Source organism: Mirounga leonina, unplaced genomic scaffold, assembly GCF_011800145.1.
Source record: "Mirounga leonina isolate KUSES-001 unplaced genomic scaffold, KU_Mleo_1.0 Mir_53, whole genome shotgun sequence".
Classification (NCBI taxonomy): domain Eukaryota; kingdom Metazoa; phylum Chordata; class Mammalia; order Carnivora; family Phocidae; genus Mirounga; species Mirounga leonina.
In genome coordinates this window covers 22,650,709-22,662,526 of record NW_023270807.1, presented here as the reverse complement: position 1 = coordinate 22,662,526, position 11,818 = coordinate 22,650,709, and the positions used below count along the sequence as shown (strand labels likewise).

The window sequence follows — 11,818 nt, the reverse complement described above, 5'->3', positions numbered from 1 at the left end:
GCCAACTGCCCACACGCGAAGGTACCTAACGGTAGGCTCTGGGTATTTCTCGGTGACGGCTTCGCTTAGTTTCTCCCAGCGCCCATAATTCACGGCAAAACCAAAACCATTAAAAATCCTTTGATGGGGGAGGGAAGTTTCCTTTGTGGCACAGGTAGCATTTAAGCGCAGCTCCTTGGCAGTCCGTACTTGCCTGACCCTGTCTTGTTACCAGTCCCTTTGGGAATAAAGAAAGCCTGGACACCACTGAAGCTTACAGGGGGAAAAAAAGCTACCCCATCTTTGTCTTTCACACCCAATTTACTTAAATCTCCTGTTAATTAAAAAAGGTGCGGCAAGTCACTAGGGCAGATACTATAAAAGTCAGTAAAAGCGTAACAGGATTGGGAGTATAGACTTATGTACTTAAAAACTTGTTCTTTGCTCTCGTGTCATTATAGCCAAACGCCTCGTATTGCAGGATGAGAATGTACAGGGCACGTAAAATGATAATAGCAGTATAAGCTGAATCACAACCTTTAATCTGAGATCAAAGCCATTTAAATACTTGAACAGAGATGAGGGCCTTCAGTCTGGATTCCAGTTCTCTCTGAACTTAATCTACATATTAATAAACTATTTTTGTAGGGGATTATTTGACCTCATTAAATATATTTTGCCATTATCACAACACAGACTTGGAATCCAAAGACATGTTGTGAATAGTTTGAAAGTCTATCATGTAGGGGCGCCTGGGTGGCTCAGTTGGTTAAGCGACTGCCTTCAGCTCAGGTCATGATCCTGGAGTCCCGGGATCGAGTCCCGCATCGGGCTCCCTGCTCGGCAGGGAGTCTGCTTCTCCCTCTGACCCTCCTCCCTCTCATGCTCTCTCTCATTAAAAAAAAAGAAAGTCTATCATGTAATTTTAGAATCATCCTGGACTCTTTTTTTCTCTCCTATCCTATAGATCCAATCCATAAGTAAATCCCCTCAGCTCTACTTTTAGAATATACTAGGACTCTTCTCCCCATTTCCACGGCTAACACTCTGGTCCCAGCCACCATCAATTTTCACCCGGACTACTGCAACATCTTCTTACCTGGTCTTCCTGCTTCTACTTTTGCCTCTGGTGTGTATGTTCTCAATATAATAACTACAGGTAATCCTTCCCAAAAAGCCAGATCACACCACTCAGTCTCAGAAATATAATCTTTCCCTTCTCTATTTGCCTTCATTAGTTACCACCATTGGATATACTTGCTTATGATAATAATGGATAACACTCTATCCAACCCTCTCTCCCCGTTATGTGCTCCATAAAGGAGTATGGGCTTTGCTTTGCTCACTGGTATATCCCCAGTGCTTAGAATAGTCACTGGCACATGGTAAGTACACAATACTTTGTGAGGGAGTGAATGAATAAATAAATGATGTAATGAAAAGATACACATCTTTATCAATGTTGGAAACATTTACTTTTGATAATAATCCATTTAACTTTCTGTAATATCATCCACTGATTACCTCTCCTCTTTGTGTCTAAATTAAGTTCAAATTATGAAGTAATCTTAAAATGATTTTTAATTGCTTAACAAATCAAAATACAATCAGTGACAATTATTAATAAAAACACTAAACAACCCATTTATCTTTTTTTAAGGGTCATGATGAAATATTCCTTCACTGTCATATAAAAAAACTTCATTTACTCTCTACTCTATTACTATACACACCACAAAAGCTTAACAGAACATCAGTGTATATCACATATGTGTGTGGCACCTCTAGCAAAGAGGTGTAGATTTCTCTTCCCCCACATCTGTTTCACCACTCTTCTTTCTGGATCATCCTTTCTCTGCTCCTCACTATTGAGCAAAATTGTGGAGATGTCTTTAAGGTCTAGCTCATGACTATCTCCTAAAACCCTGCTTGAAGATTTAACATACAAATTAAAAGTATAATGTGGTCATTTTGAAAAAATGCCAAATTCTCAACCTACATGTCTGTCTACTTAAAAAAAAAATGCAAGCAGGTAGGACAGAACTGACATTGTAAGAAATAAAAACACATATTTGTTTCCAATGTGGACTGGAAAGATTATAGTAATAAAAAAAAAACCAGTAATGCCATTTAACACTAAAATATCAATTTGCAGAGAAAGAAGAAAATTCTAGCCATGATTTTTTTGTTTTAAAGACAAATATATATTTATAGAAAATTTTAAGTTTGGTATGTAATTACTACTTAAAATCTTTAGGGAAGACATTTCTGGTCATGAAGCACACGCACAAAGATAGTATGACAAGCCCTTCTTCGTCTTCTAATTATGTAATGTTTTTTATTATTCACAATGGAGCCTGACCATTTAAAAATTAAATGTGTAATACCAAATGTAGGAAACTGACAATTTATTTAATGAATAATTAAAATGAAGACACTTCCAATGAAATAAAAATTTTAAAGGTTAAGGAAGATTACTCCTGAGTAAACCATCAACATTATTTTTTGGAAGAATATTATGTTTACACAAATATATATAAAAAAAGACTGTTATTAAAAATACATTTAATTCTATGCAAACATTTTGACATCATTCCCTTTAAACATTAGATAATACAAGTCACACGAAAGCCTAAGCAGGTAAAAGGAATGGAAAAGGTTTCTTTTTAATAATGTCAAAGAAATTAGGGGTTTTTTTCTTTGTTTTTTTTTAATTCCAGCAATGTGCTGCTCCAATAAAGCAGGACGATACATCTGAGTGAAACCCACAAAAAACATTGCTGGTAAAAGTTTTTAATCTGTTTCCATGATCAGTTTCCATTACTCTCTTCTAATAATCATAAACAAAGATCTCAAAGGTATTCTATATTAGTGCCACATAATAGAATTTACAGAAAAACTGAGCTATGACTGCTTTATTTATATTCATTTTCACTCCTAAAAAAATAAACTAGAATCATCTGTACAGTACAAATAAAATTAAACAACTAATGCTATTTGGGAAACATATAAACAATAGTCAAGAGCTTCTCTATTTTTTAGTTTTTTTAACCTAAATATATAAATTCAAAGTTAACTGGGAAACTGTGATAACTATATTAGAATACATGATTATATCTGCATGAACATGTATTCTATTCCTCTGTACATTTTTGCAAAATAGCACAAAAATACAAAGCAAATATCAGATGCAAAAGCAAAAAAAGCATGTTTCCAAATACATTTGTACTAACAGATTTCTGGTCTCCTTTAGAAAACCAACTCAAGAATTCATTATCCTGAGTCTCTTCAAGGCCACTTGATGTTGTGTGGTAATATCTTTATAATTACATTTCCTCAAGACTTCTTCTAATAGCTTCTTCTAATTCCACATCTGCATTAACAAAACAGAGAATTTTAATATTTAGGGCAGAAAACTAATAAATGTGCTTTATGTAAATCTCATCAACTACATCTGTCTGTTCAAGAAGGAAAGGAAATACAAAGTTGAGAAAACTAGGATGACTTGGCAGTTTCTTCATAAAACTTGAGTATTTCAAATAATGAATATCTGGATATAACCTCAGATTGAATTAACATATAAGCTTACTAAGGAACTTGCAAGTTATTTCCATTTAGGGACAAAAGTCAACAAACTTCTAGGGGTGCCTGGGTGGCTCAGTCATTAAGTATTTGCCTTCAGCTCAGGTCATGATGACAGGGTCCTGGGATCGAGCCCCGCATCGGGCTCCCTGCTCAGTGGGAAGCCTGCTTCTCCCTCTCCCACGCCCCCTTGCTTATGTTCCCTCTCACTGTGTCTCTTTCTGTCAAATAAATAAATAAATAATAAAATAAAATCTTCAAAAAAAAAGTCAACAAACTTCTAGAATCACTGACAAATAATCAGTTGAGGCAATACATATAAGACTTAAAATAGAAATAGGCAAAACCATGAAATGCCAAAATCTCATAGGCATTAACAATTTCGTTTTAAACTTTCTAGCATCGCAGGCAAAGAGTGAAACTCATGGCTATATAATGTCTTGAGAAGCATATATTGTATATATGTACTCATTTAACAAATATTTATTGCATGCCCACTGTATACCAGAAATAGGAATACAATAGTGAACAAGAAAGACATTCTTGGGTTTACAAGTGTTTCTCCATTTCCTGGCCTTCACCAGCTTCTCACACCAGATTTATTTCATCCCATCCAGTCCAAAGTCTCTCAGAGGTCTCCTTGGTTCATAGGTACCAGTGATCCCTCTAAGATGCAGCTACACCTTCCTCTCAGCAGGAACACTGGTGTTATGTTTCTGTAATTTAAAATACTACAGGCTAGAGGTGCCTGGGTGGTGGAGTTGGGTTAAGCATCCAAATCTTGGTTTCAGCTCAGGTCATGATTTCAGGGCCGTGAGATGGAGCCCCATGTCGAGCTCCGTGCTCAGCATGGAGTCTGCCTGGGACTGTCTCTCCCTCTGTTCCCGGCCGCTCTCCTGGTCTCTCTCAAATAAATCAGTCTTTCTTTTTTTTTTTTTTTTAAGATTTTATTTATTTATTTGAGAGAGAGAATGAGAGAGAGCATGAGACAGGGGAGGGTCAGAGGGAGAAGCAGACTCCCTGCCGAGCAGGTGTGGGACTCGATCCAGGGACTCCAGGATCACGACCTGAGCCGAAGGCAGTCGCTTAACCAACTGAGCCACCCAGGCGCCCTCAAATAAATCAGTCTTAAAAAAAAAAAAAAAAAAGGCATCCAGACATAAAAAGGTACAGACCATGCTCATGTTGTCTTAATATGATGGTTACTGACTCTATGTGGCTATTTATTTTTAAATCAATTAAAATTAAATAAGATTCAAGATTCAGTTCCTCAGTTAAGCAACATTTCAAGTGCTTAACAGCTACACGTGACTATTAGCAACCATACAGCTTCAGATATAGAGTATTTTCATCATTACAGAAAATTCTACTGGACAATGATGGTCTGTATGATGCAATTTAAATAAAGCTCAAAATCAAGCACTACTAAACTAGTATTTCAAGACATGATAGTGGCCACTAACATTTGGGAAGGAGTACAGGGGAAGTAACTGGAAGAGGGAATGAGGGGGATACTTCTAAAGTACTGGTTGTTATGGTTGAATTATGTTCCTCCCAAAACATATGTCCAAATCCCTAGTACCTATGAATGTGACCTAATTTGAAAATAGGGTCTTTGCAGGTGTAATCAATTTAAGATGAGGTGACTAGGTTGAGCCCTAACCCAACACAACTGGTGTCCCTATAAGAAAGAAATGCCACGTAAAGACAGACACACGGGTAGAAGAAGATGGCCACATGATGATGGAGGCAGAGATTGGAGTGATGCATCTATAAACCAAGGAGTGCATATGATTGCCTGTTAATAACTAAAAGCGAGGAGAGGGAAAATGGCTCTACAGACAACCTGATTTTAGTTTTCTAACCTCTAAAACCATGAGACAGTAAATTTCTGTTGTTTTAACCCTTCTAGTTTGTAGTATGTAGTTATGGCAGCCCTAGCAAATTACTGTGCTGGTGATGTTTTATTTTTTTAACCTGACGCATGGTTACCAGCTTTGTGAGATGTTTTGTACAATTTTTGTGTGCATTATACAATACACATATACACACACAGAACTAAACACTGGAGAATACCAGCATATAAATTGGGGGGAAAGGATCAGAACTGAAGTGTTCTAGAGTCCTTTTATTGTTGCATAAATAGGCAGACACTTTGTAGGTATACTTTAGTCTTTAAATTATATAAATAAAATGTGGCAAAATGCCAATATAACCACAAAAACTAGAAACTATATAATTTACAAACCAATTAAAAGAAAAAGAAAACTAAAAATAAAACAGAAATGAATAAAAAATATTGTCTATAGTGAACTTTTATGAATTAAATCTGACAGTTAAAAGATGATAAAAACAAAAACAATTAAATAGTTCCACTTCTAATAATAGTGGTGTAGCTTATGTTGGATTAACCCTCCCAAAGACAACAATTATAAACTATTTTAAGGCACTGGAGAGCAACGAAAATTAGGTAGAAACAGGACAGAAGCTGATCACCAAAAGAAGCAAACTGCACAGGGTTCAACGTGCAGCTTCATGGTTTTGTTGTGTCGGGGCATTCATCAATCCTTTTGGGACAAGGTAACAGAACTTAACCCAGAAAGCCAAACTCTGTGGCTTAAGGCATCATAGAGAGTCTGGGTCAGTCATAGAAGCTAGAAAGTGAAGCTGCAGGGAAGGGAGGTTTTGAAAGAAAGGTATCCCAGAAGAAACAACAAAGCAACAGAAGATAGGATTCTCCAAATCTAGACTCTTAGTGGACTTCTGAACTGTGTACACAAAGGAGAGGATCTAAGATTCTCAGTGAAAAATAACAGGTGGGAAGTAAAAGAAGTAAGCAATTTTAGCTGTTGCTGATGTGGAGGAGGCAGAGTTTGTGGAGTATAGGTCTAGCAAGGTAACTGCTGGAAAAAAACAAAACAAAACAACATTCCTCAGATAAAAACAGCAGAATCAAAAGAATCTGTGATGTACATCCACAACATCCATAAACATCAAAAAAGGAAAAAGAAATGTAACTCAACAGTCAAGAGGAAGAGCAGCCAATTGAAACAAATCCCCAAGATAATCAAGCTGTTGGAATTAGCAGAAAAGAATTTTAGAAAAGTTCTATTTTCATGGACTTCAGGATGAATGGATAGGAAATCTCAACAGAGAAATGAATCATTTTTTAAAAAACTAACTAAATGGAAATTCTAGAACTGAGAAATATAGTATTTGAAATGGAAAATTTACTCAGTGAGCTTACACTGGAGAAGGTAGGGAAAAAAGTATTAATAAACTTGAAGTTTGAACAACAGAAATTATCCAACAAAGGGGTGCCTGGGTGGTTCAGTTGGTTAAGTTTCACTTTCACTCAAGGTCTGATCTCAGGGTCCTGCGATGGAGCCCTGCATCGGGCTCCATGTTCAGCGGGGAGTCTGCTTGTCCCTCTGCCCCTGCCCAATTTGTGCTCTCTCTCTCAAATAAATAAATCTTAAAAAAAAAATCCAACAGGGCGCCTGGGTGGCTCAGTCGTTAAGCGTCTGCCTTCGGCTCAGGTCATGATCCCAGGGTCCTGGGATCGAGTCCCACATCGGGCTCCCTGCTCTGCGGGAAGCCTGCTTCTCCCTCTCCCACTCCCCCTGCTTGTGTTCCCACTCTCGCTGTGTCTCTCCCTGTCAAATAAATAAAATCTTTAAAAAAAAAAAAAAAAAAAATCCAACAGAGAAAAAAGATCGGAAGAAAATGCACACACCTGTGGATAAATTAAAGCCACCTAACATATGTGTAACTGGAGTCCAAAAGAAGCAAGACCAAGTGGGGCAGAAAATTATGAAGAAATAATGGTTGGAAATTTCAACCCATTATTTCTAAAATTGGGGGAAACAGGTGCCTGGCTGGCTGAGTCAGTGGAGCACATGACTCTTAATTTTGGGGTTGTGAGTTCAAGCCTCACGCTGGGTGTAAAGATTACTTAAAAAAATCCTTAATATTGGGGGAAACATATAATTACTAAGAAAACTCGAAGTAGGATAAATACAAAGATAACCACATCTAGGGGCATTATCAAGAACTACTTAAATCCAAGGACAAAGTAGAAATACTGAAACAGCAACAATAAAAAAAGGACACGTTACATACAGGGAAACAAAAATATAAATTATGGTGACTTGTCATGAGAAATAATGGAGGCTGGAAGACAACAGAAGGACACCTTTAAAGTGTTGAAAGGAAAAAAAATATTTGTCAACTAGAATTCTAAAGCTAGAGAAAACATTCTTCAAAATTCAAGGAAAAATAAAGATATCTCATATAAGCAAAAAAGAATATTCACTAGCAAAATGAATATTATAAAAAATTTTTTTAAAAAAATCCTTATGGGGGCGCCTGGGTGGCTCAGTTGGTTAAGCAACTGCCTTCGGCTCAGGTCATGATCCTGGGGTCCTGGGATCGAGTCCCACATCGGGCTCCCTGCTCGGCGGGGAGTCTGCTTCTCCCTCTGACCCTCCTTCCTCTCATGCTCTCTGTCTCTCATTCTCTCTCTCTCTCAAATAAATAAATAAAATCTTAAAAAAATAATAAATAAATAAAAAAAAATAAAAATAAAAAAATCCTTACGGCTGATGAAAGAAAAATGACACTAGAGGGAAACTCTACTGGAAAGAATGAAGGGTCACTAGAAATGGCAGCTGTGAATAAATGTAGAAGGATACATATTTTTTCTTTTCTTTCTTTAAAATTCACAGCACTGTTTAAAGCAAAAAAATAAGATTTTCTGGTAGAATTTATAATACATGTAGATGTAATACATATGGCAACTACAGCATAGAGACTTGGGGGCAGGACATAAACTAACCTATAGTACTGGAAGGTTTCTACATTTTAGATAAAGTGGAGTACAGTAGCACTCAATACACTATAAAAAGCAAAAGAATATACATTGTAAATCTTTACAGCAACCATAAAAATTAATACAAAGGGCTAAAAAGCCCATAGACCTATTAAAATAGTAAAAACTAGGGACGCCTAGGTGGCTCAGTCGGTTAAGCATCTGCCTTCAGCTCAGGTCATGATCCCAGGGGTCCTGGGATCATGCCCCATGTCAGGCTCCTTGCTCAGCAGGGAGTCTGCTTTTCCCTCTCCCCTTGCTGCTCCCCCTGTGCTCTCTCTCACTCCCAAATAAATAAATAAATAAATAAATAAATCTGTAAAAACTAAATACACACAATACAGTGAAATATAGTATTATAATAATCCAAAAGAAGGTAGGAAAGGAGGAACTAAAAGATAAAAGAGGGGACAAAGAGAAAACAAAATGGCAGACAAGAATTCAACCATGTAAGAAATTAAATATTAACAGACTAAATAATCCATTCTTTAAAAGTAGAGACTGTTACAGTATATCAAAAAGTAAGATTGAACTTCATGGTGTCTATAAGAGATGTACCTCTCCCTCTCCCAGTTCCCCTTACCTCCACCCATTTGCTCACTCTCTCTCTCAAAAATAAAATCTTAAAAAAAAAAAAAAGATTTCATGATAAAAGGTATTACCAGAGATAAAGAACATTTCATAATGATAAATGGGTCAATTCATTAGGAAGACACATCAGAAATATAAGAGAATTTTTCAGTTAAAAACTTCAAAATACAAAAGAATAAACGGACAGAACCAAAGAGAAAAATAATACACAATTACTGATGAAGAATTTATTATCCCTTCTGCAATACCTGATAGAACTAGATTAAAAAAAAATCAGTAAGGATAAAGATTTGATATCAATCACCTTGACCTAATTGACATTTATAAAGCATTCTACACAATAAACACAGAAAACACATTCTTTTCAAGTGCATATGGAATGTTTACTAAGACAGACCACATGCTGGGCCATAAAAATCTCAATAAATTTAAAAAGATTAAAGTTTTACAGAGTATACTCTCTTACCATAACAAAATTAAATTAGAAATGAATACTAAGACATTCAAATATTTGGAAACTACATGATATACTTCTAAAGAGCCAACAGGTGAAAGAAGAAAATCCAAGGAAAATTGAAATATTTCAAATTGAAATATAGCAAAAATACAAGATATGAAAATTCGTGGAACATGGTAAAAGTAGAGGATTGACAAACTAGTCCGTGGGCCAAACCCAGTCCAAAGGCAATTTTTGTAAATAAAGTTTTATTGGACACATCCATATGCATTTGTTTATGTATTGTATATGGCTGAGTAATTGTAACAGACAACAGGAACTACAAAGTCTAAAATATTTACCACTTGGTGTTTTACAGGAAAAGCTTGTTGACCCTGGTTTAGAGGGAAATTTATACCTTTAAATATTTCTATTAAAAAGAAACATTGTAACTCACTAAGAAGCTATAAAAGACAAGCAAACTGAACCCAAAGTAGAAAAATGGAATAAAGAGCAGAAATCAATGAAATTGAAAGCAGCCTCAAGAGAGAGAAATTATCAACTAAAAAAAGTTCATTCCTTGAAAGATCAAATAAATTGATAAATTTCTAGTTAGACGAGGAGAGAAAACAAAAATCACCAATATCAGTAACAAACGAGGAAACAGCACCACAGATCCTATAGAAATAAAAAGTACATTTGATACATTTGACAATCTAGGTAAAATGGACAAATTTCTTGAAAAACACAATTCTCTAAAACTGACACAAAATGAAACAAAATCTGAACACCTTTATACATTAATCTATTATCAAAAAACCTCCCAGAAAGAAAATTCCAGGACTAGATGGTATAAAACATTTAAAGAAGGAATAAAATCAGTCTTGGAGTGAGTTCAACAAAATGGTGGAGTAGGCAGCTCTAAACACCAGTCCTTTCACAGAAAACAATGAAACACAATTAGAAACCATCTGAAACAACTGTCAAATGTCTGAAAAAACCTCAAAGGTTCAGAGAAACCAAGCAAACACTAAATCAAGAAAAAGACAACATAAACACAGTAGGAAAGTTTTGTTGTATTTTTACTTGCCCTTTCTTCACCAAACCTTGACTTGGCAGCAGTGCATATTCCTAGTATGGGACCCTGGTCCCTGGTTCCATATGGAGCAGAGTAGAAGTTACAAATTACTGTGTTGTCTGTTTTAATCTGTGTGGGGGCTACAAGAAGGACTGATACAAAGCACTCATCTCTGTTTTTCCTAGCTCAGAACCCATTCAGGACAGAAAAGCACTGAGTATTGCTTAAAACACTGTAAGAATAAAAAATACCACAGCCTGTGGCTAGAGATTATGGTTGGGACATACAACACACTGCCTGATACCCAGAAGGAAAAGCCACAGAAAATTTCTTTGGGAAATCAGCGCATTCAAAAGCACCTATGTAGGGCGCCTGAGTGGCTCAGCTGGTTAAGCGGCTGCCTTTGGCTCGAGTCATGACCCCAGGGTCATGGGATCAAGTCCCACATTGGGCTCCCCCTGCTCAGCGGGGAGCCTGCTTCTCCCTCTCCCTCTGCCTGCTGCTCTACCTGCTTGTGCTCACTCGCACTCTCTGTCAAATAATAAAATCTTAAAAAAAGTAAAACAAAAAAAATAAAAGCACCTATGTATACTAGGGAATTTAGAAAGCTGGGCAAATGCATAGGACAGAATGTATGCTAAGAAAATACTTGAAAAGACCCTAAGCTTTCACCACTGGGTGATCTGTACATCAGTGTAAGCCTGGCTAAATATTGAAGAGTTCTAGCACAGAGCCAATTTGCAAACACTGGGAAAGGTGTTTTTTTGTTGTTTGTTTTTTTAAGCTTTTGGTATTCAAGGCAACCCCTGGGAAAACATCAGCTGAACACAAGCTAAAAGAACAGAAACTTAGGGGCATCTGGCTGGTTTAGTCGAAAGAGCATGTGACTCTTGATCGCAGGGTTGTGAGTTCAAGCCCCACGCTGGGTGTAGAGATTACTAAAAAAATAAATAAAACAAAAAGAATAGATGCTTAGATACTTCAATGATCAGACATGACAAGAAATACAGTTTTTTGCAAAAATATTACTGACCCTGGAACAACATGGGTTTGAACTGTGAGGGTCCACTTATATATGAATTATTTTTTTATAAATACAGTATATAAATGTAATGTATTTTCTCTTCCTTATGGTTTTCTTAATATTTTTATCTGTAGATTATTTTATTGTAAGAATACAGTATGTAGTACATATAATATATAAAATATGTATTGACTATTTTTTTTAAAGATTTGAGAGAGTGAGCACATGCACATGCACAAGTGGGGGGAGGGGCATAGG

The 11,818-nt window shown here is 36.4% G+C and overlaps 1 protein-coding gene across 2 annotated transcripts in view; it reads right to left on the bottom strand.

The window, feature by feature from the left end:
* Positions 1 to 1,537: 1,537 nt before the first annotated feature.
* The window catches only part of ZNF451 (zinc finger protein 451), a 97,502-nt gene continuing 87,221 nt past the window's right edge, over positions 1,538 to 11,818 (bottom strand). For both annotated transcript variants that reach the window (XM_034991311.1, XM_034991313.1), the window contains one exon: positions 1,538 to 3,352. In XM_034991311.1, the coding sequence (XP_034847202.1) occupies positions 3,306 to 3,352 (47 nt within the window). In that variant the 3' untranslated portion in view covers positions 1,538 to 3,305. The remainder of the gene's footprint in view (positions 3,353 to 11,818) is intronic.